Source organism: Tursiops truncatus, chromosome 3, assembly GCF_011762595.2.
Source record: "Tursiops truncatus isolate mTurTru1 chromosome 3, mTurTru1.mat.Y, whole genome shotgun sequence".
Classification (NCBI taxonomy): Eukaryota; Metazoa; Chordata; class Mammalia; order Artiodactyla; family Delphinidae; genus Tursiops; species Tursiops truncatus.
Genome location: NC_047036.1, coordinates 207,286 through 234,499, shown reverse-complemented (window position 1 = coordinate 234,499; position 27,214 = coordinate 207,286). Strand labels below are relative to the sequence as shown.

At 55.9% G+C, this 27,214-nt stretch overlaps 1 protein-coding gene across 4 annotated transcripts in view; it reads right to left on the bottom strand.

Moving 5' to 3' along the window:
* AHRR (aryl hydrocarbon receptor repressor) overlaps positions 1–27,214 on the bottom strand; it is a 73,120-nt gene that overhangs the window by 34,693 nt on the left and 11,213 nt on the right. For 3 of the 4 annotated variants that reach the window (XM_019951072.3, XM_033852721.2, XM_033852722.2), the window contains exons 3-4: positions 21,976–22,157; positions 6,082–6,173 (exon numbers count right to left, since the gene is read on the bottom strand). In XM_019951072.3, coding sequence (XP_019806631.2) covers positions 6,082–6,173; positions 21,976–22,157 — 274 coding nt within the window. Of the gene's footprint in view, positions 1–6,081; positions 6,174–8,886; positions 9,182–21,975; positions 22,158–27,214 lie in introns of those variants that run through there. The other variant, XM_073801978.1, reaches the window with a different exon arrangement.

Below are 27,214 nucleotides of genomic sequence, written 5' to 3'. Positions count from 1 at the left end.
AATCTACAAAAAAGCTCCAAGAATTACTGATGAATTCAGAAGGGTCACAGACAAAAAGTCAACCTAGAAAAATAAATTGTATTTCTGTATACTAGTAATGAAAGTAGAAATTAAACAGCAGCTCCACGTACAATAGCAATACAAATATTAATAGAAAATACTAAGGTATAAATCTAACAATATACACAGGCTCTTTAGGCTGAAAGCCATAAAACGTTGATGAAAGTAATAAAAGACCTAAATTAATGGGAGACACTGTTCATGAATTGGGAGAGTAGTGCTGTCAGGCCGTCAGTTCTCCCCAAGCTGATCTGCCGCTCTAACACAACCCCAGTCAAAATTCCAGCCAGAATTTCTATAGCTGTCAACAAGCTAATTCTAAAATTTATGTGGAGGGACTTCCCTGGTGGTCTAGTGACTAAGACTCCGTGCTCCCAATGCAGGGGGCCCAGGTTTGATCCCTGGTCAGGGAACTAGATCCCACATGCTGCAACTAAGTAAGAGTCCGCATGCCACAACGAAGATCCCGCACGTGGCAACGAAGATCCCGAGTGCTGCAACTAAGACCCAGAGCAGCCAAAAAATTAAATTAAATAAATATTTAAAAAAACAAAATAGGGCTTCCCTGGTGGCGCACTGGTTAAGAATCCACCTGCCAATGCAGGGGACATGGGTTCGAGCCCTGGTCCGGGAAGATCCCACATGCCATGGAGCAACTAAGCCCATGTGCCACAACTACTGAGCCTGTGCTCTAGAGCCTGTGAGCCACAACTACTGAGCCTGCATGCCACAACTACTGAAGCCCGCGCGCCTAGAGCCTGTGCTCTGCAACAAGAGAGGCCATCACAATGAGAAGCCCGCACACCACAACAAAGAGTAGCCCCTGCTCGCCACAACTAGAGAAAGCGTGTGTGCAGCAACAGACCCAATGCAGCCAAAAATAATTAATTAAAAAATAATAATAAAATAAAATAAATAAAATTTATGTGGAGAATTGGGAGATGAGGATTGACATACATACACTACTATGTATAGAATAGATAACTAATGAGAACCTACTGTATAGCACAGGGAACTCTACTCAATAATCTGTGGTGACCTAAATGGGAAGGAAATCTTTAAAAGAGGGGACATATGTATGCGTACGACTGAGTCACTTTGCTGCACAGCAGAAACTAACACAATATTGTAAAGCAACTGTACTCCAATAAAAATTAATTAAAAAAATAAAAAATAAAAAAATAAAAGAAATAATACTTGAACTCTCAAAAAAATGTAATAAAATTTATGTGGAAAGACAGCGAAACCAAAATAGCCAAAACAATTCTGAAAAAGAACAACAAAAAACAGGGGCCAATTCACACTGTCTGATTTCAGGACTTATTATAAAGATATATATATATATATATATATATATTTTTTATTATTTAATTAAATTTTTTTTTTTTGCAGTATGCGGGCCTCTCACTGTCGTGGCCTCTCCCGTTGCGGAGCACAGGCTCCGGACGCGCAGGCTCAGCGGCCATGGCTCACGGGCCCAGCCACTCCGCGGCATGTGGGATCTTCCCGGACCGGGGCACGAACCCGTGTCCCCTGCATCGGCAGGCGGACTCTTAACCACTGCGCCACCAGGGAAGCCCATAAAGCTATATTAATTAAGACAGTGAAAGGTTGTGAAAGGTCAGACACACAATCTAGGCACCAGGACAGAGAGTCCAGAAACAGACACAAAAATGTGGCCAACTGATTTTTTATGAAGGTGTAAAGTCAATTCAGCAGAGAAAGGATCAACTTTCAAATAAATGGTTCTGAAAGAACTGGAATTCATATGCAAAAAAAATAAATCTTGACGTATGCCTCCCACCTTACACCAAGTTAAATAAAAATGGATCACAGACTTCAGTGTAAAACTTAAAACTGAATGTAAGAGTATAAAACACTGGACTCAAACATAAAAGAAAAGTCTTTGTAACCTTAGGGTAGGTAAAGAGTTGTTGCATGTGACATCAAAATCATGACTTATCAAAAAAAATGGATAGATTGGACTTTGTCAAAGTTAAATACTTTCACTCTCTGCAAGGCCTTGTCAAGAGAATTGAAAAGACAAGCCAGGTTGTGAGCAATTACTACAGACCCTACATACAACAGAACCTACATACAACAGAACGTACATACAGTGAGGACACTTGTCCAGAACATTTATATGAGCTCTAAACTCGACAATAAGAAAGCAAATGACCTGATTTCTTTTTCTTTCTTTCTTTTTTTTTTTTTTTTTAGTGGACAAAGACCTGAACAGACAGTTTACAAGGAGGATCTATGGATGGCAAATAGACACATGAAAAGATGCTCAGCATCATTAGTCATGAGGGAAACGCAAACTAAAACCATAGTGAGAGTCCAGCTATTAAAACTGCCTTGTAATACTGTGCAAACCAGGGACTTGCAGCAGCTGGAACTCCCGTTCCCTGCTGGCGGGGACGCACCAGCACAGCTACCTTGGAAAGCAGAGTGGCCATTTCTTACAAAGTTAGGCACACACATATGTAGGTATCATCCAAACAAAAGGAAAACCTATGTTCAGAGAAAAACCTGTGTGCGAATGTTTATCACAGCTTTACTCGTAGCCAGCACACCCTGGAAACAACCCCGATGGCCTCAGCAGTTGGGTGGGCAAGCGCTCTGAGACGCCCACAACATGGGTGACGGACACTCAGGTGGAGGACGTGACTGCAAATGGACAGCAGGAGGGAAACCTGGGGGTGGAGGAATTGCCGTGTTGCTCACCCTATACTCCCCAAAAGAACTCGATCAGGAAATGTCCCGTGCGGCACAGGACACCCGAACTCCAGCCAGGGTCAAGTGATCAGAGTGTCTTCTGGCCGGACAGGCCTGAACTCATGGCTACTGCCGGCACGTTGTCCCGTCCCCACTGAACTAGACGGCCCTGCAGCCCAGCTTGGATGGAGGATGAGGCCCGGGCGTGGCACTGACCACACACCCAAGGTCGGTGCTTCCAGAACCACGTCTGCCCTCATCCCCCACTCCCACGCCTCCTCCACCCCTCCCAGTGCCTGTACCAAGGTGCTTACTGGCGGCAGCTCTGCTGGGTCTTGGCTTCCCCGAGGGAGCCTCCAAACATGGACCAAGAGACTGGGCGTCCAGTCCCACCCCAACGGGGACCCTGGACAAGCCCCTAACGGCTCTAATTCCTGGTTGTTTCATGTTAAAATCACAGATGTTAGACCACAGTCACTCTTAATGTCTGTGTCAGCTCTAAATCTTATAGGAATTGATGACAGTTTATCTTCAAGAGACTGAAGATTGGAAATAAAACCTAGGATTTTCTTGTTATTATTGCTTGGTTTGCTTATTTTGCTCTGTTTGGGAATATTTTTAACTTGAAAATTAGTCTCTAATCCCAAAGTTTGAGAATCATTGCTCTGGCAGTGCTGTGAAGGGCCCTCGTCATATAACCAACCCTGATTCCAATCAAAGGGAGCTTCCAGAAACATCCTGTGGCTACAGAGAACGTTGGATATGAAGGCGGCCACGTCAGGAACTGCTGGACCTCATTCTCCAAAATGGAGCAGGCGGGTGGGCACCCTTCTGGCCTGGCCAGCGAGCCCAGTGGGCAGGGCGTGCACCAGGGCAGGCTGTGGTGCCCAGAGCAGATGGGCAGCAGACCCAGACCCTCAGCCACAGGACCTCTTCTTGAGAAAGTCCACCCGGCGGGTAGCTCCCCAGACGTCCCCAGGCCAGACACAGGACGCACCACCTCCCCTGGCCCTACCCCCCAGGAGCTTGTGGGGACCTGGGAGTCAGGCCTGCTCATCACATCTTGGGCTGCAGCCTCAGCCAGGACGCAGGGCGGCCGTCCATGTCCGGAGGCCCCAGGGAAGACTTAGTAGTCCAGGCTTCGAGGCACACGCACGAGAAGAAAGGCCCGAGGTGCCCCCGGCCCGCCCCACGCCCCCCGACCCCGAAGGCAGGAGAGCCTTGCAGTGCCACAGCTCTGCACCCACTGGAGAAGCAGGAAGAGTGTGGCCCTGGGCACAGAGGTGAGGACAGTGCCCTGGGCACTAACTGGGAGACCGGGCTGTGCACATTGGCTTCTGTATTTATAGCTCAGAACAAAAGTTTAAAAAAGATTTTATGGCTAAGATGTCATTTTAATTTTGAACATGAATACGAAAAAGAGCAATGCCAGCTATCTTTTGCCAAGAATAGAATTCAAACTGGCAGGACATTTTTCAGCTCCATGATTACTAGCACTGACAGAAAAAAAAACAGTTGCAAAGGAAAAAGAACAATATTTAAGATTTGCTTCCTAAAAACCTGATGAATAATGAATATGGGAACACTTCCTCTACTGAAAGCACGACATCTCCAAAAGCACGCTGCTCTCAGGCCCACACTCTGCTCCCGACGGGCTCCAGGGGTGGGAGGCCCCGGGCTCCTCACACAGGAGACTCAGACGTGAACCCCGTTGCCTGCAAGAACTTCAGTCCTCGCCTGTTCTTATCTCTTTAGAAAGCAAAAGGTCCCTAAGCTCATAGATCCTCAAAGCACATCCACACCCCTCAGCAGGGGCCGAGAGCTTGGGGGGCCGTGGGGCGGGGCCGGAGGGGGCGCCATGGTCGGGCACATGGGAGAGCAGAGGGCTGGACGCAGTGCCCGCACGATGAGAAGGTGCAGCGTGAGGAGGGGCACCAGGGCGAGGGGTGTCCGAGGAGACATGGGCAGAACTGGAGGAACCGGTTGGCCACTGCTGACCACAGCCGGAGCCCGGCCACCAGTCCCGCCACCTGTCAGTCCATCCTCCCTTCCTGGTCGGCGTTTGATGCTTCTAGTAAAAAGCTGGAGTAGCGTGCAGAGAGGCTGCCCGCCTCCGAGAGGCTGGGCTGAGGTGGGACAGAAAAGGCGTCTCGTGGGCTCCCTTCCTCGCGGCAGGCGCTGCTGGGCGGGAGGCGCTGTCGGGGCCACGGGGGAAGTGGGGTGCTGCGGGCGCTGCCGTGCTCAGCCGTGTCTCCGTGGGCGGAGCGCAATGTGTTCCCTGTGAGAGGCGCTGGCCCCGGGGGGCCGGGACGTGAACGGGAGCTGACCGCTCTGATCAGTCCCGTCGTGCTGGCGAGGGCGCTGAGCCCAGAGCGACAGGTGCGGGAGGGGCTCGGCCGACGGAGCAGCCTGGGCTACAGAGCAGCGCCTGGAGGAAGCCGATGGGCTCCTGCCCGGCGGAACTTCTCCCAGTGTAAGCGGCACCCATCCTGAGCCACGTCTGCCCCTCATCGGGTCAACCTAACAGATGCACCGAATGTCGGGGCGCGGAGGGCATCGAGGACGCGCTGGCTTCCCCTGGGGGCAGAGCTGCCCACCCAGTGGGGCTCTAGGGCCCGAGGTGGACAGGCAGGGAGACACGTGGGCACGGCCAGCGAAGCACGGCTCCAGGGTCACCTCGGCGGCCGGTTGAGGGGCAGCCTGCCACGGGCTCCTCTCCCTCAGCACCCACACTGTCCTGTGGAGGGACGGCCTGCATCCCCCCAGCCCCTTGGAGGAGGGGCAGACCAGGGCCCGAGTCTCTCTAGCGGAGGCCGCGGCACCCTCGCTCTGTGATTTGATCCAACCCAGGAAGCTCCACCTCCTCTTTTCTTGTTTAAGAAACTGACCCACGAGCAACAGGGTCAGGAAAAGCAGTTCAGAACCAGCCAGCCGGGTCTGTCTCAGGTGAGAAGCCCAGCCCGGGCGTGACGCCCAGCGTGTAGCACCAGCAACAGGGCAGCTGGCTCGCCCACTAGACCTGGGACGCACAATGCAGTCTTCCGTCCTCACTTTGAGGGGTAAAAAGCCCGCTCAATTTTTCATTAGGTTCTCCCGTTGACAAGTAAAACCAGAAAATGCAGAACAGAAAACGGTTTTCAGATTTGAAGCTCATGGGCCTCAGGTCACTGCCTGTGCTGCCCCCAGGGGGTCCTGGAGCCACACCCTGCAACCCTTCCTGAGGCTTAACTTCCCAGTGGCTGTAAGCGGTCACAACCGAGGCCCACGGGGACACGGCCGCACGTGACACGAGCGAGGGCTCACCTCCAGTAGCAGCCTTCCCTCCAGCACGGCAGACCCTCCACGCGGATCCCTGTCTTCTGGTGAGGGGGCACCGGCCGCCGGCTGCTGCAGGGCTGTTGGAGGAGAGCACAGTTAGTGATGGTTCCCTGACGTTTCTCCAACTTCCACCCACCCTCCACAGGCACGCTGACCTGTGGTCTCCTCGCTGCCCAGAAGACACCCAGGGCGGCGGGCGGGGCAGCTGGGTGGGAGCCGGGTGACATTCGGGGGACCGGGACTTCATAGCTAGGCCGCGTCTGAGGACCCTGCCCCACTCTGCTCCCCAGAAACTGCACTCCCCCCTCCTGCAAACCCCTTGACCCCCCTCCCCATCTCAGGGACCCCCCCCCGGGGGTCCCCAAAGCTCCTCTCTCAAGACCCAAGCGCGGGCAGGTCCCCAAACTGGACCCCACTGGTCTGGGTAACCAATCACCGGCCGGGACCCCCACGTGCCCCTCCCCCATCCCTCCCTCCTGGAGCCCCCGCCCCTCACCCAGAGCGGAGCAGACAATGCTCCCGGCAGGCGGGCGCCCCCTGCACGCTCACGCTGCTTCTCCCAACACCCCCTCTGGCCTCACATCCACTTGGGGTGAAAAGCTCAGACAGATGTGCAGGTCAGGCAGACGTCATCCACATCCCAGCCCCTGGCGCTTGGTGGGGGACCCCCAACTCCGTGCTCAGCATCATCAGCACCTGGGAATTATGGGGGCCGCTGGGGGCTGCTGAGCGCACAGGCATTAAAGGGGGTCCCGGCCAGGAGCGGGCCTGGCGCTGGTGCCTCTGTGGAGGCCGGGAGGGCTGTGCCTACCATTTCCCTCATTCAGGGGAAATGTCAATGCCACCAAGGGCCCTGCAGGCGGTCCCTGTCTCGTCTGGTTTTGGAGTAGAATACAACCACAGCATGGGACTCCCCAGCATTTCTCCTTCAAAACCAGCAGGCTGTGCCGAACTTTCCCTCCAGGGCGCACCCGCTCCCCCAGGCGCTGGTCAGAAATGCAGGGTCCCAGGCCCCAGGACAGCAGGCCCCCGACGTGCTCTCCAGGTTGGGCCAGGACCACTGTGGACCGAGACCCCTCACACACACACACAGGCAGTGGCCAAGGTGGCCCTTCATTTACACCCCTGACGCCAAGCTCAGGGCAGCCACAGGGGCAAAGTGCGCGAGGCAGAGGCCCTCAGGGAGGCCCCTGGACGGTGGCCCTTGGTGGCCCAGCCATGGCCTTCAGTCTCCGCCGGCCTCTCGGTCCCTCCCTCTCTCAGAAGCTTCGCTTCATCGCCTTCCTCTCCTGCACTAGATAGAACAAGAAACGAACCCATTTCCTCGAGGGAAAGCAGGTGTGTTCTGGGAAACACGACAGGCACACCTGGGTGCCTGGGCGGAGACGCAGACGCCGCCGTGTGTGCCTTAGACGCCCAGGCCTCCCTTCCCAACCGAAACCCGCCAGCAGCCAAGCTCCCCTCGAGGCTGCTGGTTCTCTAGGCAGTGAGACAGCTCTGAGCAGAGAAGCCAGAGGCGTTAACTAACGTTTAGTCCATCTTGAGCTCCACTCTGCTCAGGAAGCTGAGAGGTGAATGCGTGAAACTCATAGAGCTCGGATTAGTCAGACCCAGGAGGAGCCCACCGAGAGGCGCCATGTCCGCGCGGGAACCTTCTGGCGTCAGAATGCTCCGAGCCTCTGACAGAGGGTCACACAGACCCCGTGCTCTGCTCTCAGGGGCTGAGAAAGCTAAAGGAGGGAAACGCCAACCGGCGGGGGCCCGGGACCCACTCCCGCCCCACCCCTCCCCGCAGCCCCCTGCCAGCACAAGGCCACGTCTCCCAGCTGGGTGGGCAGAGCCCAAGCGGGCCTGGTTGGACGTGGGGTCACAGCGGCGGGGCTGGGGGGCAGGACCCCGCCTCGGTGCGCCCAGGGGGACCGCCACAGCCCGGACCGCCAAGGCCTGCCTGCCACACACGCCGCTGCAGGGGCCGCCCCGGCTCCAGCCAGCTCCCCGCCCCCGTGCGCGCTGGGCTGAGGGGAAGGGGACGCTGGGACGGGGCTTCCCTGCTCTCTGGGCCTGCGGACGCCGAGCCGGCTGTGCTGCCGCCCACGGCCGGAGGCTGGGGAGCCCCAGGCGGTGACGTCACCGCGGCAGACGCGGTTCGCCGACCCCCGCCGGGACCCAGCCCCACTCGGCGGCGCGCAGACAGATGCGCTCCGTCGCCCACAGACGTGCAGGGGCCGCTGCCCGCACAGGGGCAGCCGCGGCGGGGGTCCCCGCCTAACCTCCCTCCCCTCCCCCCCACGCGGCTCCCCGGCCTCGCGTGCGCCCCCGCCGGGCACCCGCACTTCCCTCCTCCGCAGCCACATTCCGCGGGGCACGCCCGGCGGGGCCTCCTCGGGCTCCTGTCACGCGATGGGGCGTCAGCGCCGCGGTGACAGCCGCCTGGACCCCGGCCAGGGCCTCGCGTGCGAGCAGGGCCGCCAGCGCGCCCCACCCCCAGGCCTGTGGTGAGACTAGAAGAAACCGAATGTGATTCCGAGGCTGTCCCGGAGGCCCAGCCAGGGTGGGGGGCGCCTTCCCGAAAACTCATCTGAGCCGACAGCCCCGGCCCCCAGGTCAGGAGCGCCCGGAAGCTGAGTCAGGGCAGCAAACCCCAGTGCGGGTGGGGGCCACGGCCAGGCCCGCAGGCGGCGGGTGCCCGCCCTCTTCCGCGTGGGGGGCAGTCCGGAGGGGGGAGCCCGCGGCGCTGGGAGAGAGCAGCTGGGGAAGAGCCCCGGGGCGGGGCGGCAGCTCCGCCGTCACCTGGCTCTGGTATTCGGCCCAGCGTCTGTCTCCAGGGTGCCGCTTCTCCTCTCCCTGCCACCACACGTCTCACCCGCGGGTCTGAGCGGGGCCCTGGAGGGGAGGCAGGGCTCTGGGCAGGGGCCTCCGCCGGCGGACCCCACCCAGCCATCGCCGGCGCCCTCTCCGCCCGGTCTCCTTCGGGACGAGGGGCGAGCCCGCCGCCACGCCTCGCCCCGCCTGCTCCTGGTCGCCCCTGGCAACAGGCCGGGGAGAAACGGCGGCAGGGAGCAGGTGTGTGGGGCGAGGGTCCACGGGGAGTTGGTGAACGCGTGCAGAGAAGGAGTCACTGTGGCCCCCTAGGCCCCGCGAGGAGGGACGTTTGGGGACGGGGTGGGGGAGCAGGGCCCCGAGGCCCGGAGCTCGAGGCGTCCCCTGCGGTCCAGCCAGGGGCGGAGAGGCCTGTCACGTCGAAGGGCCTCGTGCCCCTGGTGAGCCGCTGTCCCCAGAAAGGGGGCCAAGCCACGAGACGGGACCCCGGTGGCACCCGCGTCCCTTCAGCCCCACCCTGCGGGCAGCCGGCCCTCCTCCTGCCCAGCCTAGCCTGAGGGGCAGTGGCAGGTGAGGGCGGCCAAGAGCCCTGGTCCCACGGAAGCCGTCCTCCCGCAGGGCAGAGCCCGGGCGCCTCTGGTCTGTAGACAGAGCTCAGGGTCTCGAGGCAGACAGGAGGCCCAGCCAGGGCCGCCCCTTCCGGAGATGAACGGGCTCCCAGGGGCCCGCGCAGCCCAGCCTGGACCCGGTGCTCCGCCTGGAGCCCTGGCTCCCTCCCCCACTCAGGCCCGAGCTCAGCCGCACTTGAGGTTCTCACTGCCTGGATCAGGCTGTCCACCAACTGGCTGTAGAACCAACCGGAACCAGCCTTCCTCTCACTTCCTCGATTTCTTGCATACCTGAAAAGGCTCATTTGCAACAGAGAGAACGTGAGGAATCGTGCTGGAGACGGTGGGCGTCCCTGTGAATATGCTGCACACACAGCCGTAGGGGGAGGGGGAGAATGGAACGGCCACTGCCCCACCGGACTGGGGCTGACTGCACCCCGCCGGCCCCACCCGGTACCCCGCTTCCTTCCGAGTCCTTCCCACAGAGGAGACGCAGGGCAGTTACCACCCTGGGCCGAGCCCTGGGCCACGGACACCCCGCCCCCACCAGCAGCTTCTCAGGGGTCCTGTGCCTGGGTCTGGCCCCTGAGGGGTGCCAAGTGCTCCCGGTGGAGGAGGAACCAGAAGACGCCCCATCTCTGCCCCTAGATGGTGCGTGATGCCCAGAAGCCACTGTGCTGCCAGCCAGCTCCTCGGGACGGGACAGGTGAGCCCAGATCGTGGGGCGCGCTGAATTGGGGACGTGTAGGGCAGTCCAGGGATTGGGGTACAGGACTTCTGCCACCCAGGGTGATTGAGAGAGAAGCTGGGGACACCACGGGAAGATGGGCTGAACCCCCGATTCTGACCAGCTGCAGCTCCTGGAGTGGATAGGTCCACGTCCAAGCCCAGCCCCTGCTTTGAATGAACACATGCCTGGTAAAAATCATCTCAGCATCGAGGGAGCACCCTAGGCTCTGCACTGTGCTCTGCACAGCACACATGGCCTTGGCACCTGGGTCGTTTCCCCTCCAGCCCTGGTCCAGCAGCGCGCTGGGCCCCAGGCCCTCGAGTTCAGGGCTGACATCCACGCTTGTCCGCGTGTCCCAATGGCGGCAGCTGGCATGACTACGGCTCTGCCCGGCTCTCCCCAAAGCTGTGCCCAGAGGGCAGGGTGGAGGGAAACAGTGAGCTTGGAGCTCCTGGGAGCCCAAGGAGCAGGCATGCCTCCCACTTCTGCCCACTTCCAGCCCAGACCCCCTCAAAGACCTGCTTAGCAGAGGAGCTCGGGCTCAGAGCAGGGGTCCTGGGAGCCTCAGCGCTGCCGTAAGACGGGCGTGGGCTGTCGTGAGGATCCAGCAGGGACACACACCGGAGGAGCTCTGAGCAGGGCGGGGCAGCGGGTGCCCTGCAAATGCCGTGATGTTCCGCGTCCACATCTTGTTGCCGCCAACTCAGCGCCAACCTCCACAAGGCCTGTGGATGGATGCCTGTGTCCCCAGATTCCTGGCCCCCCAGGGTGATGGTGTTCGGAGGGGCCTTTGGGTCACAAGGGTGGAGCCCCACGAATGGGATTAGTGTCCTCGTAAGAGACCCCAGGGAGCTCCCTCACCCCTTCCGCCATGTGGGGACAACCCAGAAGCGGTTCTCACCAGAGCCCGACCATGGGGCACCTGACCTCGGACCTCAGGCCTCCAGGACTGTGAGAGGTAAAGGTCTGTGTATTTGTCACAGCAGCTGAGCCAGGTAGCCGGCGGGGCAAGTCCCTGGCGGCCGGCTGTCCCCTTCGTGCGGCTGAGAGCAGGCGCGGGGGCTGGGCGAGCAGGACCTTCTGGCGGGCTCCCCTGTCACCTCCTGTGGGGCCGGCACACCCTCTTGTGAGACAGAGGTCCAGGACGTGGGGGACCAGCCACCTTCACAGGCCGGGCTGCTAACCGGCTCCACTCACCACTGCCCCCACCGCCAGGCCCCACTCTGGGTGACCCTGGCGACAACTCTCGGGGCCCAGAGGCCACGTGAGTCCAGGGGTTGACAGGAACCCCGAAGAGCCCCAGCTCACCTCTCCCGACACCCGCTCTTCTCCGTGATGAGTGGGCACGCATGGGGCTCCCGTGCAGTGCAGTGCACCTGCCGGGGGAGACCAGTGACCAGGCCTGGCGTCCGGGACGGGGCCAGATGGAGGGCGTGGGGCTCCCCACCCCGCTGCAATCCTGGCCTCAAATTAATGGACCACTTCAGTTTTCAGACATTCAAACTGTCCTCCCTTCGCTTTTCAAGAACTCAACGATAAACTCCTTGTTTTGCCTTTGGAAGATGCACGTGCATCACACAGGCTGGAAAAAAGCGCTGCAGCAGAGGACACCGCTTACTCTCAGTCTCCTTCTGGACAGGCTGTTTTCTGCACCTGGGCTGCCAAGAACGGACTTGCTCGCCGGGCTCTGTGCCCTCGCGTCCAGCTGTCCGCCCACCCAGCACGGGGAAGGTGGCGGCAAGCACGTGGGAGTAAAACAGCAGGCGCCAGAGGAGCTCTTATCTAACCACGGTGGGAGGCGGGCTGGGGAGGGGCACCAGCAGGTGGTACGGGCAGGGGTGCCCGTCCTTCCAAACCCCACGGTTAGGCTGCGGGAGAGGAGGGATTCCAACTGCCAGTCAAAGCCCCGTTCACTTAGGCGAGAAGAAACCTCAGGAGTGTGAATAAACGTGCTCATTTCACGCAGAGCCGTATTTAGAAAACAAGAGAGTCCACGCCAGGATTATACTGCATCAGCTTGTGGATTTTCCTATGGCCGGGTCACTCGCTTGCCCACAGTCATTCATGTCTCCAGCCCCCGCCTGGGGACACAGGCGAGCACTGAGCGTCCCAGTGTGGCTGGAGGAGGCCTCCAGAGGGGGTGACTCTGAGCAAAGCCTAGAGGAGAGAGACCAGCGGGCCGGGCTGTGAGGGGGCCGCAGGGGAGCCCCTCCCCGCCCTCGAGACACTTGTCCCCACAGGCTGCTCCCCACCTGCTCACCCAGTAATCTTAGCGTCCATTGACGCTTCTGGCCTGAATTATTCCTGCAATGGTTACCAACTGGGGATTTTATAATTCACCTCTTCTCTCTCCAGTCATCCATCTAGAATGGATGTACTGTTAGGAAGAACTTTCTCTTAGTATTTATTTATTCATTCACTTATTTATATCAGTGTGGATTTATGGAATCCCATTTTATTCGCTGGATTTTAATCCATCACCATCCTTATTCATCTTAACGCTGAAAACTGTCCCAGACCTGGCCAGGGAGGCCTTTAGGGTGGCTTGTGTCCCAGGGCAGGTCTCCTCACGCTCTGAGCACGGCCTGCTGTCCAGCACGGACATTCTAAGTTCATCTAGTCCTTTCTCTGCTCCAACTCTAGACGGAGGCCAGAAAGCCTCCTTTTAATGGTGAACCATGTCTGGAAACCGAGATCTGAATGTAAGTTGTAGCTCTCTGCTACTGGTGTGGCCCTTTCAGCAGACAGAGCTAGAACACACACACACACACACACACACGTGTGTGTGCATAATGTGAGTTCACACCGATACCTCCAGTTCCAATTCTACACCACAGGATTCAGTACAGAGTGGACTTATTTTTCCTTTAATATTTGATAGAAATTGCTTTAATTCTATCTGGGCCTAGATTTTCTCTGTGGGAAGATTTTAACCACGGATTCAAATGGTCATGTGACTATTCGGGTTTTCTATTTCTTCCTGAGTCAATTTTAGTAAGCTATATTTCTAGGCATTTACTACGTTTTCAAATTTATTGGCATAAATTTGTTCATGACAACCTCAACCCATCTTTTAAATATCTGCAGCATCTATAATTGTGTTCCTTTTACATTCCTAATACTGTTTGCTATTTTTCCTGGATCAGTCTCACCAGATCTTTGCAGTTTTTTTCATTTTAAAGGAACTCTATTGTATGTTTCCATTCTATTTCACTAATATCTTCCCCTTTATTATTTCCTTTCTTTGACTCTCCTTTTGTTTATTTTACTCTTCTTTATCAAAACTACAAAACTGAATGCTTAGCTCACTAACTTCAGCCCCCCTTCATTTACATACAAACACTCAAGGTTATTTATCTCCAAGAATTGCATTAACTGCACCCCACGCACTTTGATTTATAAATATTTTCTCAGTTCCATCATGCTTTCTTCTTTGATCTATTTTACTCATAAATATGTGTATTTCCAAATATATCAGGGTTTTCAAGTCTTCTTTTTTATGGATTTCCAGCTTAACTGCCTTAAGGGCTCACCATGCATTCTTCATGGTTTTGTCTTTTGAAATTTATTGTGACTTGCTTTATTGACCAATGTTTTCAATATATTTACAAGTTCCATTAGGTTTGAAAAGATGTGAGTTCTGAGTTTCAGAGTATAGTGTTATGTAATGTCCATGAGATTAACCCTTTTTGCATTGTTCAAATCTTCTATAATCATTACTGATTTTTGTTTATTTGCTCTGTTAAGTACTGAGAGAACTATCTAAAATCTCTCTCTCTGGTGATGAATTCATGTATTTTTCCTTGTAGTTCTATCAATATCTGTTTTATATTTTTGAGATTATGTTATTAAAGGCACACAGATTTAAAATAATTTTATTTGCTTGATGAAATAAAATGTTTAATCATTACTAAATGATTATTAAATTATACTCTCATGATCTCCAGTAGTGTTTTTCATCCACAAATCAATTTTTTGATATTAATATAACTTCATCAGATTTATTTCAGTTTCCAATATATCCTTTTCCATCCTTTTACTTTCACCCTTTCTGTGCCTTTTGTAAACAGATATAGTAAATCACTTTAATAATCCTTATCTGTTAGTTGGCATGTTTAGTCCATTTACATTTATTGTAACTAATGACACATTTGGAATTTTATGCTTTCTATTTGTTCCACTCCTTCACGTTTCTTTTTTCTCCCTTCTTGTCTTTTTTCTTTTGACTGTTTATATTTTCTCATTCCACTTTTCTCTCTCCATTAGTCTGAAAATTATACCTTTCTGTCATCTTGACGGTTATCCTGGAAATTTTATTATGAATTAGTTAATCAACCTCCAAAGTTAATTAATACAAGAACTGTTGAAATCTTTAACTCAAATCTCCTGCTCCAGATTTATATGCTACCACAGCTAGGAATTTATTTCTCTCTTTTTTTGTTCTTACAATACACCATTACTACTATTTTATACATCAGTGTCTGCTTTGATTGATACACATAGTCACCACCTTCTTATCCATTCCTTCTCGAAGCCCTAACCTTCCTTTCCTTCTGCATGAAGTGCATCCTTTAAATTTTTTTTTTTTTTTTTGTGGTACGCGGGCCTCTCACTGTTGTGGCCTCTCCTGTTGCGGAGCACAGGCTCCGGACGCGCAGGCTCAGCGGCCATGGCTCACGGGCCCAGCCGCTCCGCAGCATGTGGGATCTTCCCGGACCGGGGCACGAAACCATGTCCCCTGCATCGGCAGGCAGACTCTCAACCACTGCGCCACCAGGGAAGCCCTCTTTTAAATTTTTTTTTAATACATTCTCATTGGGTTCTCAGCTGCACTTAGTTTTTGATCTCTTTGAGTATTCCTTAATTTCCTGCTGGCTGATCAATATATTTTTAAAGGTTTCAGATATTTTATCTTAAATTTTGGATGTTATCTGCAGGACGGCTGATTGGTGCCTTGCTGCTGAATCTGCTGGAAATGGAAGAGGCTCTATGTCTGGTGGCAGGTCTTCTCCACTCGACTCTAAATTCTAGGAGGCGGGGACCATGGCAGCTGTTCTGTTTACTTGCATTATAACTAGTTTTTTGGGGGGGGGTTTTTGGGTTTTTTTTTTTGCGGTACGTGGGCCTCTCACTATTGTGGCCTCTCCCGTTGCGGAGCACGGGCTCCGGACGCGCAGGCTCAGTGGCCATGGCTCACGGGCCTAGCCACTCCGCAGCATGTGGGATCTTCCCAGACTGGGGCACGAACCCGTGTCCCCTGCATCGGCAGGCGGACTCTCAACCACTGCGCCACCAGAGAAGCCCTATAACTGGTTTTTAATGTGAAACTTTTAAGTCTGAATTTGGGCCAAGACCCCACAACTATACTTATGCCAACTATACCTGGGTCCCAAAGTGAGATCCCAGGTGACCTCGGCAAGGCAGCAAAGATGTCAGAGGTGAGAGATGTTTGAAGCTGGGAGAAGGGCCTCGTTGGAGGGCTGTGCTGTTCATCCCACACCCCCACCTGCACCAGGAGATGGGTGGGGGCTCTCTCCTCGCCTGATGCCCAGTGAGAGGGGCTTCATGATGGCCCTGTGAGGGCCTGCCACATGCCTCCATGGGCTAGTGGGGCTGGGGTCTCTCTACACTCAAGAAATCCAAAGGAGGTTGGACTGAAAGTGAGAAGTACCACGTCCCCACTAGCAGGTCAAAGATGTACGTTTCCTGGGGAGCAGGTGGGGCCACAATGTCCAAGCACTGGCCTAGGGTGTCTCAGCTCCTCCCAGGAGGGTGCCTGGAGACATGAGAAGAGACTTCAGACCATCTGACACCCAGGCTAAGGAAGGAAACACAAAGAACCAGCTGGAGAGGATGGGTCGCCCATGTTGGCCACCGAGGCAAACAGACCCCCAGGTCCATGGTCCTCAGAAGCCAGGAAAACACCAAGACCACCCAGCTTGTGTGCCAGGGCAGTGCCGGTCAGGCAGGAGCTCTCCCAATCTTCAGCTCTTCTTCCCGCTGCTACTCCCACCTGGAAGGGCCGGAAACCATGGCTCCCAGTGAGGCAGGACCTCAGGGAGGAGCAGCTGACCTCACCGCCAGGCGCCCCCAGCCCCGCCTGCTGCAGCCTCTGTGCAGGCGGGGAGAAGGCTCACACTTGAAATACTTTTAGAGATTTAGCTGTTTGGACTGAAAGGCACTAAACGACCCAGAAGGGACCAGGAGAGTCTGGGGCCACCCCCAGTCCATCCAGGGGCAGCGAGAGGAAATTCAAAGCTGTTTTCTGTGTCCTGGGGCGGGGGTGGGGGGCACGTGGTACCAGGAGAAAGTGAACGAATGAGTGAATGAACCAGCCCCTCCGCTGGGCCAGACTCACCTTTCAGAGGTAATTAAGAGACGAAGGGGGAAATAAAACCAGCACAAAACGATCCAGGGTGAACTTTCTGCAGGATGGCTCTGCAGGGGCCTGCCTGGGGTCTAGGGTAAGAGGCAGGTGTGCACACAGCAGGGCCAGCTCCCTCCCCTGAAGGCCCTGACACAACCCAGGACAAGTGTATCTGCTGGAAATGCCCCGGGGAGGCTGTCTTCCAAAAAGTGTCAGTGATAGAGGGAAGGGGGCTCTGGCAGCTGAAGGGCTGGAAAGTAAACGCAGTGACGACCCAAATCCACTCCCTGGCGGGAAGGAATCCACCAAACACTCCACGTGAAGAGAGAAAAATCAGGTCCCAAACCTCCCTCCCCATCACATCATCACAGGTGCCTCGGCCACTCTGACAAAACCCCACACTCAGCAGAGCCTTACTTCCTCACAGCTCTGAGGCCAGGAGCCCAAGCTCAGCTTCCAGCGAGGGCTCTTCTGCTTACAGACGGCCACCTCCTCACTCTGTCCCATGAGGCCTCGGCCGCAGGGGACAGGAGAGGAGAGGGCCCTCTGGTGCCTCCTCTTATGCGGACAGTAACCCTCTGGGATCAGGGCCCCACCTCGTGACCACTTCCTACCCTAATGACCTCCTCTGAGGCCCCATCTCAACATATGCCTTTGTGGGGGACGCAGACATTCTGTCCGTGGCAGGGCTCATCAGGGGAGGATAGCTCTTCAGTGAAAGCTGAAAACCGGCACAATTTAGCTCAATAGTTGCATACACTTCCCTCCTGGGTTACAGGATTGCTAAGTCTCAAGGAGCATTTCACCTCTGACCTGCTAAGGAGCACTGCAGCCTGTGTGGGGTCCCGGACACATCTCATGACGTGAGGGCTTCTGGACCTCCGCACTGGGTGGGGGTGAAGCAGACCCGCCCAGCCCAGGTGAGCCAGGGGCCAGGATCGACCCCATCACAGAGGGTGCAAGTGGACAGAGGCCCAGATCCAGGCCAGGGTGCACAGTGAAGGGGGGCGGCAGCCTTTCAGCGTGGAAATCTCCAGATTTTCATGGGAAGCTGGAATCGTGCTCTTCCTGCCCTTCTTGCCTGCTGAGACTGTCCCCTCCCTCTGTTGATCCCCCCGACAGTCCTGCCTGCAGGCCACGCGACAGGCCTGGGTGAACCGCAGGCCCTTGGTCATCTCCACGCTGGTCCCCACTCTGGGCGCTTGAACCCCAGACCCGGCAAGTCTCCCAGCTGGGCTGACACAGCAGTGCAGACCGCTGCTGGGACCTCACATCCTGGGCCACATGTCCTGGAAGGAACCCATCTCTGGCCCCCCTCAGTGTCCTTCATGCTCTCCACTCACCCACCCTCCCTCCCTTTTCTTTTATCGACCCCCAATTTCCCCTCTTTCGAACGGTGAAATCTGCAAGAATGGAAAATCCCCCTCTTTGGCACAAGCAGACGGTTTGTAACTTAGAAGCGCCAGCCCTCAGTCTAGGCAAAACCCAAGTAAATTAATTAAATAAGCCCACTGCCTTTTAAAAATTCATGAAAGTCAGCACCAACACAAACATTACAAGCAAATTTTCAGGACATTATTGCCCTTGGAGGTTGGAACTTTCCAGTTCATGTCCTTCCTGAAGGTGACTTTTTATGGAAGCTTTAATGAAATTAGTTTATCCGTTTCTGAGTCAGGAAGCACAGATTAAGATCCAATTTTTATAGCTTGACATTTTCTAACTATGCAGAGGAAATGAATTCAAGAAAACATTTAGAATTTCCCCTAAAATGTACAGCTTGAGGGGGATTACAAACTTGGGAATCCTTGGGAGAAAGGTGTGATGGAGAAACCAAGTTCATGAGTTCACCCCACTGTGACCGGCAGGGCTGCCCACCTGCAGCTCGAGGGCTCAGCAGACCTGACAGGCATCCCCCTGCCTCAGGGGAGGGGGTGGGATCGGCCGTAATGTGGGAAAAGCACTCTGCTCCTGGTCAAGAAGAACCATGGGTTCAGGTGGACACCTGGACAGATGCCTGAACTCCTGGAAACAGCAAAACTGAAGCCTTTCCAAGACCACCAACCCTGGCGTGGCTGGGCACAGCTGGACCTGAGGAAGTGACCAGAGAGGAAGAGACAAGTCCCTACTAATGTCCCACATGCAGCTGGATGCTTCTGGGGGAGGAAGGTGAACAGAAGCCCCACCTGGGCAGCTCCAGAGCTGGCCTAAGCTGTCCAACAGGTCACTGTGCAAGCCCAGGGCATGGGGAACCCCAGGCACAGGGATGGAGACCCCAGCATGGAGATGGAGACCCAGGCACGGTGATGGGGACCCCAGAATAGGAATGGGGCCCCCAGTATGGGAAATAGAGACCCCAGTAGGGAGATGGGAAACCCAGTTTGGATATGGAGACCCCAGCATGGGGATGGAGACCCTTGCATGGGGAGACCTGGCAGCAGGAGCCAGGGTCTGATAGTTTCCAAAGGCTGGGCTGTGAGTCCCCAGCACTTCCCGGGCTGTCCCAGAGACCTCCTGTCATCCCTTCACGGAACTCTCTCCGCTTCATGAGCACAGCCCTCAGTACCCCAACCTGGGCGCTGCAATCTCTACTTTTCCGATTTCAGAGGTGTTGGCTCCTGAAGAGATGGAATTCCCGCTGCTCCTTCAACGTTTTCCAAAGCCGGCTCCCTGGGCCCCACAGGCTGCTCCATGCCGACCACACGTTTTAGACTGTGTGTGTTTGCATGTCCTGCACTTATTTGGAAGCCAGCGATGCTTCAGCAGTCACCTGAGCAACCTGCACCAGCGACCTGGCAGCACCGGCAGGGCCTGGGTTCCAGGTTGAGGACCCTGGACTCCACCCCAAGACCACAGCAGTGCTGAAATGACTGTCTCTGCTGTTTTACACATTTGAGTTTTTCCTACCTAAAAAATTGATGCATTTCAGTAAGACTTTGGAAACCTGGAAAGTAAAACAAAACTCCTGTAACCGCGTCTCAGAGATAAATGCTGCTAACGATTCTGTGTGTCAGTTCCAGTGGGGGCTCGGGCGGGGTCTGCGGGTGTCCCCACTGCAGGGCTTCCTTTGGCAAGGTGCAGGGCCCTCCCCATTGTCCCCACAGCAGGGGCCCTGTAGGACAGAGACCCTCCCCCGGAGGGACACAAGGAGGGCCTGAGAGGCCTGAAGGCCTGACCCCAAGTCAGAAAGCTGGTCACAGCCCCTGGTCTCCTTGAAGCCCCCGAGGACACGGCGTCCAGCAGTGAGCCCACTGCTGACCTGGAATTACGTGCCCTGGACCCCACTCGGGAGGTGCCACTGGCCGGTAGTATTGACTTCTAATTTTAAAGTAGTATAATTCAAAGCCACTTTAGGGGCTGTCGCTCTCAACTTCCACTCGGAACAGACGAGCTGGGAAGAGCGGCTGCCCACCTCGCACAAAGCACCACACAGTCTGCGAACTTCCCCGTTTTCCCGAGCCCATCGGAGAGCCAAGTCCCGGGGCAACGGTAACCCGAAATCCAGGGGAAATACAGGCGCTTTCGGGGAGGGACAGGACACCGTGGGAACGAGAAGGGCTCAGAAAAAATTCAGGCCCGGTCCTGAATGCGGGCCAGTGGGATACGCAGGACCCCTGGAGGCTGCAGAGGTTGGGAGACGGGGTCTGCAGGGGCCTTGCAGCTGCCCACAGGGAAAAGGGGGCCGGCGGGGGGAGGGCGCCAAGCCCCAGCACTGCGGGCCTGATGAGGTCCCAGTGCCACTGGGGGAGGAAGAGAAAACCCCTCTGCCCCGGGGAGGGGGCCCACACCACAGCTGGGGAGGCTGGGGTGCCGAGGAGGCCCCACCCCAGAAGCAGGAATGCAGCAGCAGGGGTCCCTTAGACGGCTCCTTGAGGGGGCTGCCTCTGTGTGGCCTGCAGATCACACCCACCCCCTCGCCTCCTCCTGGAAGCCCACCAGCCTGCACAACCCTCCTGGTGACCCCCCGCATTCCTCCCCCCGTGGCACCCACCATTCTCTGTCGTCTTCCAAACCTACTTTTCCAGAAATGTTTCATGAGCTTGGGCCTCCAGCCATGGGGGGTCTGGGTGACGGACACCCAGTAAAAGGGCACGAGTTACTAGGGGGACGGACCTGAGCTGAGCACTGGGTGAACCCCAGGCCAGGCTGTCAAAGCTCAGCCCACGAACCTGTGGGGGGATGGACACAGGCAGGTGTCACAGGGAGCAGGGACCAAGCCCGGCTGTGCAGACACAGAGCCCTGTGAACTGGGCCCTCCCCGGGGGGCAGAACGGCTTTCCACGAGGGACAGCTTGACACACTCAGGTCTGCACTACCAACGAGGGCCCAGGCCCCAGCACAGAGCAGGACACAGCTGAGGGGACCGGGGTCCCGCGGAGTCAGACCCCTGTGCAGAGCTCTCCCACAGAGGGTGCTCTCAGAGGCCAGCAGCGGCAGGAGGGTCTAGGCTTCCTGCTCCGTGAGAGGAAGTGAAGGCCAAGGGGGGCCCTTTGGAGGGGCTGGTTGGCGCTGGCCCAGCTGGAGAGCACAGCGGGTAGAGCTGCTGGCGGTCCCTGGAGGGTCAGGGTGGGAGGCAGGCTGAGTTCTTAGGAAAGCTGCCCTCCCTCTCCCGGGGCCGAGAAAGCCAGCAAGGCGCAGAGGCTGCCACACCTCAGACACGTCGGAGTCACATGGCCTCCCGGGCCCAGCAGCAGGGCCGGGCAGCGGCACGGGCCCGGGTGCCCGTGGTTGCAGGGCTGCAGCCTCACCAGCTGGCCACGCTCACCACACCCCAAGGTGGGTTTTGGCCGCGGGAGGCTGTCCCAACGCCTTGAGACAGAGCATGAACTCAGCAGTCTGCTGCAGTCCCTACCACCGGCTACTGTCCACGCCTGCCCACCTTCAACACTTATCCTACCTGCTCCCAAAGACATATAACAAATTCACGATTGTGTAAGAAGCTCAGACGTAACTGAGGGGTGATGGCAGCAGTCCCAGGTCTGAAGCAGAGTGGTGACAACCACGTTTCTTCCTCAGGAGCTCAGCCAGGCCACATGCAGAGTAAGGCTTGGCCTGGGGCACCGGATGTGGGCAAGTACCCAGAGCTACTGCAAGGGTCCAACACACCAGGCACCCCCGTGCAGAGAGGCGCCCGGTGCCTGGCCGGAGCTCCCAGCATCCCCAGGGCCCTGGGGCAGGTGAGGCCAAGCAGGGCGAGGTCTGGCCCCAGCCCCTTCCCCCAGGGCCACTCGTGTCGGTCTGCATTCAGCGCTCCGCCTCTAAATGGTTCCCCAGGTTGAGAGGCGCCAACTGGTCGATCCCAGCAAAGCCGGGTGGGACCCAGGTGAGGTCCAGGTGGGCACAGGTGAGAGTCCTACCTTGGAAGAAGCTCTTCACCCGGAGGTAACTGACGCTGAGGCGCAGGACCGAAAGCTTGTCCAGCTTAGAGATGATGTCGGGGGGCAGTGGCAGCAGGCCGGCTAGGCGGTCCAGCTCGGCGTTGAGGCGATCCCGGTGTCTCTTGGAAGGGTTCGACTTCTCGGCGCCCACGGCGGGCCTCCTGTGGGGAAAGATCACTATCAGACTGGGAGGCCCAGGCTGAAAGCCGTCCCAGGCGGTGACCTCTGGAGGAGCCATCAGCTTCTAAATGCAGCCGCCAGACGGCAACGCGCCCATCCCCGAAGATGCGCGAACTAAACCGTGGGCCACGCCAACCGTGCCACTGGCCCACAGTAGTGGGAGGAAGCACAGAGAGACACGGAGCGGGCAGCAGCAGAGTTGTGTGACCCCAGCACGCTTCCTGGCCTCTCTGTGCTAACTCCCCCGACGCGGCAGAAGGACATCGGCTCTGGCCGCACCGCTCACCTCTCTCGGTGTTCCTCTAGGGCCCTCAGTCCAGGTGTAAGCGGCCCCTCCGGGCCTCAGTTTCCCACTACACAGCAGGGCTGAAAGGTTCTGAGGCGAAGATGATGGAGGCGGCCCAGGCACCGCAGCGCTGTCCCGCCCGCCCCTCCGAGGCCCCGAAGTGCGGTGGCCGGGGCCCCGCCACGGGCCTGCCCGCCCCCCACAGAGGGAGCGGCCCCTGCCCAGGCTTCCCCGCCCACCGCGACCCCGCTCCTGGGCCCTCTCAACCCCGGGAAGACGGTGCCCTCCCCCGCCCCGCCCCCACCTTCCTAGAAAGCAAAGCCAGGACGGCTGGGGAGGGGCCGCTGCCCCGGGCCTGCCCCTCCCTGCTGCTCTTAGGGGCTCGGGACTCTTTTGTCCGGAAGTTCCTATTCCTCTACCGTGTGTTCACTCGTACGAACGTGGAAAGCTGCCTTACGCCATCCTTTCTGTCAGAAGCCCGGGGCTCACCCCCAGCCCATGCCGTCGGCGCCGAGGCCACACAAATCCTCACAAGAGCTGCAGCTCCAACCCCAGAAGCGGCTTCTTTCTTTCAGTGGAGATGCAAGTCACATAACATAAAGCTGTGTTAAAGTTCTGGCATTTACTACATTCACAGTGCTGCCGACCTCTATCACGCTCCAAAACACTTCTTCACCCCCAAGTCACCCCCGCCCGCGCCGCTAAGCAGTGTCTCTCATCTCCCCCGCCTCTCAGCCCCCGGCGGCCACAATCGCTTTCTGTCTCCCCAGGTCTGCCCGTTCTAGACACTGTGTGTAAACGGAATCAGACTTTGCGCGCCTGGCCTCCGTCACTGGCCGTCGGGCGTCAAGGTTCGCCCACGGCACAGCGCGGGTGGAGCTCCACTCCTTTTCACGCTGTGTTCCACGGCCTGGATGGATGCTTACCTGTTCACCAGTCCACGGGCGCTTGCCTCGCTCCCACTTTACGGGTATTGTAAACCCTGCAGCCATAAACTTCGAGTCCACGTTTCTGCTTGAACACGTGCTTTTGCTTCTCTTGGGTATACGCCTCAGAGCGGAGCAACCAGCTTAACCTGGTGGTTCTAGGTTTAACCTTGAGAGGAGCTGCCAGACTGTCCTCCACAGAGGCTGTGCCCCGTCACGCCCCCCAGCCACACTCCACAGCCTCGCCAGCACTTGTTATTTTCCTTTTTTAAAATAAGAGCCATTCTCGTAGGTGTAAAGCAGTATCTCATTGTGGTTTGATTGGCATTTCCTTAATGACCAGTAAAGTCAAGCATCTTTTCACGTGTTTGTCGGCTATCTCTTTATCTTCTTTGGAGAAATGTCTAATCAAGTCCTTTGCCCATTTTCAAATTGGGGTGTTTGCTTTTCTGTTCTTGAGTTGTAGGAAATCTTTATATATTCAGGATCCTAGATCCTTAACAGACATACAATTTGCAATTATTTTCTCCCATTCTCTGGTTATCTTGCCACTTTCTGCTGTTTCTTTTTTATTTTTTTCCCCTCAGTGAGGCACCTACACCAACATTACTCATGCTACTAGCCAAAATTTAAAGGGTCAGGAGGCCTGGGGAGACTGAACAGACCCCGTGTGGAATGGCCCACCCAGGAGTGAAAGACACTCGAAGCCGCCCCAGAAAACAAGGTAGCACTGAGGGCAGGTGTGGGGGCCAGAGAAGGGGAGAGGGTGGCCCGGCTCAAATCTCACCTCCGGGTAGACCTGTGGGGAGCAGTCGCCCCTCCCAGCCCACGTGTGCCTGGGATGGGACGAGCCGTGACTGTCCCCAGCCCGCACCCCCGAGGGGCAACTAGGGGGACACTCGCAACTGAAGAAACAGGCGCTGGAAAAGCTCTAGTCCTTCCAGCTTTCTCAGACCACCTGGCTGCCCCTCCACGCAGCCCCCCTCCAGCTCCAGGCACCAGAGCAGAACCTCCCCGCCCCCGCCAGGTGGGTGAGAGGGGCCACGTGGAGGGAAATGCTCCCCTGAGCTGGCCTCTGGCTCAAGCCCAGGGCCACAGGGAGGAAGCTCCAACTCCCCAGGGTGGAGACGCGGCAGGAGTGAGGGGACAAGGACCGGCAGCACGGGAGGCGCCTGGCCACTCGCTGGCAGGAGGGTTACAACGGGAGCCAAAACATAGAACACCTGGGACCAGCCCAACAGAAGACATTCCAGACGCCTAAACGGAGACTATAAAATAGCGCTGAGGAAACTTAAAGAGACGTAAACAAACAGAAAGACACACCACGCACAGGACTGTAAGACTCAGTACTGTTAAGACTGTGTCACTCCCCCAAACTGATCCGTGGACTCAATGGAGCCTCAACTGAAATTCCAGCAGGACCTTTTACAGAAATGACAAGGAGTCTAGACTTCACATGGACATGCAGAGGACAGAGAATAGCCAATTAGAGGGCAAAGTTGGAGGACTTGCCTGACTGACTATAAGCCTCTCTGAAGCTGCAATGTTCCCAATGGTTTGGTATTAGAGAAACGATGGAAACATAGATCAATGGAACAGAACAGAGGGCCGAGAAACAGACTCACATTTTTTTGGTCAATTCATTTGACACAGATACTGAGGCAATTCAATAGGGAAAGAAAGTCTTTTCAATAAATGTGCTAATCAACTGGACATCCATGAAAACAAGTAAACATCAGCCCTTACCTCACACGATACCTGAAATTAGCTCAAAATAGATCACAGACCTAAGTCTAAAACGTACCATGAAAGTTTACAAGAAAATACGCGAGAAAATCTTTGAGACCTCAGAGTAGTCCTGGGACTCTTAGGACACACACCAAAAAAAAAAAAAAAAAAACTTGTGAAAGAAAAAAATGATAAATTGATCTTTTTCAAAAATGTTTAATTGTCTTTGAAAATCACCATTAAGAAAATGAAAAGGGGAGGCATAGATCGGTTAAAAATATTCACAAAAAGAGCCTGTATCCAGAATATGTAAAGAAGTTTTACAATTCAACGAGAAGACAAACAGCCCAATAAGAAGATAGGCAAATTATTTAGAAAACTCTTCACCAAAGAAGCTGTATGGACGGCAAATAAGCACATGAAAGGATATCAACACCATTAGCCACTAGGGAAACACAAATTAAAACCATGGTGAGCTACCACCACAACCCATCAGAGTGGCTGAAACCAAGACTGACACCCCAGGCACCGCTGAGAAAGGAGAGGAATCACACGCTCAGCGGCCGGGAATGTAAACGGTGCAGCTGCTTTGGAAAATGGTCTGGTGGTTTCTTAAAAAGTCAAACCCTCCTCTGCTGTATATGTGACCCACAATCCCACTCCTAGGTGTTTACCCAAGAGAAATGAAAACGTTACATCCAAAGACCCGTACGTAAACATTCACAGCAGCTTTATTCGTGATACCCCAACCTGGGAACCACCCAAATGTCCACCTGAGATGAACAAACACACGTGGTTCCTCCACACGAAGGGCACCACTCAGCGTAGGAAGGACACACCCGGCACACAAACCACAGAGGAACCGACATCATCTTGACAAGGGAGAGAAGCCCACAAGGTGTAGGACCCCATTTACAGAAAATTCCAGGAAATGCAAACAGCCTACCGGACAAGGGCGCAGGCAAGGTCGCCTGGGACGAGGCTACCGCAGGAGTGACCAGGGCACAAGGAACCTTCGGACGTGACGGGAGTGTCTGTGACCTTGGCTTCGGCAACGTTTCTCGGGTGATTACACATCTCAGAACCAATCAGACTGTGCACTGTAAGGACGCGCAGCTCTGCGTGCTCAGTCACAGCCCAATCAAGACCAAACATGCAAACGAGGGGGGAGCCCCGCTGCTCACACACCTCCGAGCTCAAGGTGCCGATCCACGGTGCAGGGACCCGCCGCTGCGGTCACGCCCCAGCCCTGCTTCCCTCCAGCGCAGGTCCAGCCCTGAGGGCCTGGCAGGGGGCAGGTTCTACCCTGGGGTTCTAGCAGGTTCCACCTCCCGGTTCAGGCATCACAGGCTCACGGCTTTCACGGGCTATCCACGGAGGATGGGGCCAGACCACAGTCCACAGCCCTCGGCGAGGCGAGGGGGCAGTACTGCAGCTGGCCCGTGGGGCTCACACCCCAGGAGGGGCCGTGGGCCCGGGCACCTGCACATGTGCACACCGCCGGCAGCTCCTCTGGCCTTTGCGATACACAGACGCTGGCACCCGGACAAGCCAGCATGGCCACGTCCCCCCGAGGGTCCGCAGGCACAGCCAGGGGAGTGCGTTCAAGTTACTCCACTGTCTTTCACTGCCCCTCAAATCACAAGTCTAAGTGCCCAGTGCCATTGCAAATCGGTGAGGAAAACACTGATTATCGAATAGAAGTATTAGGAACAACCAGTGGCCACAGGGGAAAAGAGAGAGATTCAGACCCCACACCTTACACCAGGAAAAATTCCAAGTGCTCAAAATTTAAATATATATATTAAGGAATCCAAGAAATTTAGAAGAAATCCTGGGAAAATTCTCATAAACTTGAAGCAGGGGAGATCTTTCCAATTGTGACACAAAGTAAAAGATGAATAAATTCAACTCCATACAAATTAAATGCTTTCTGCGCTGCAAAGAACAGCACAAGTAAATAAAAGCTGGGGAAAGGTATGTGAAATGCATTTAAGAATGAGTCTCCCCAGTGCACAGCAAGCCCTTACAAATCAAGAAGCAAAAACATAAACAGGGCTTCCCTCGTGGCGCAGTGGTTGACAGTCCGCCTGCCGAT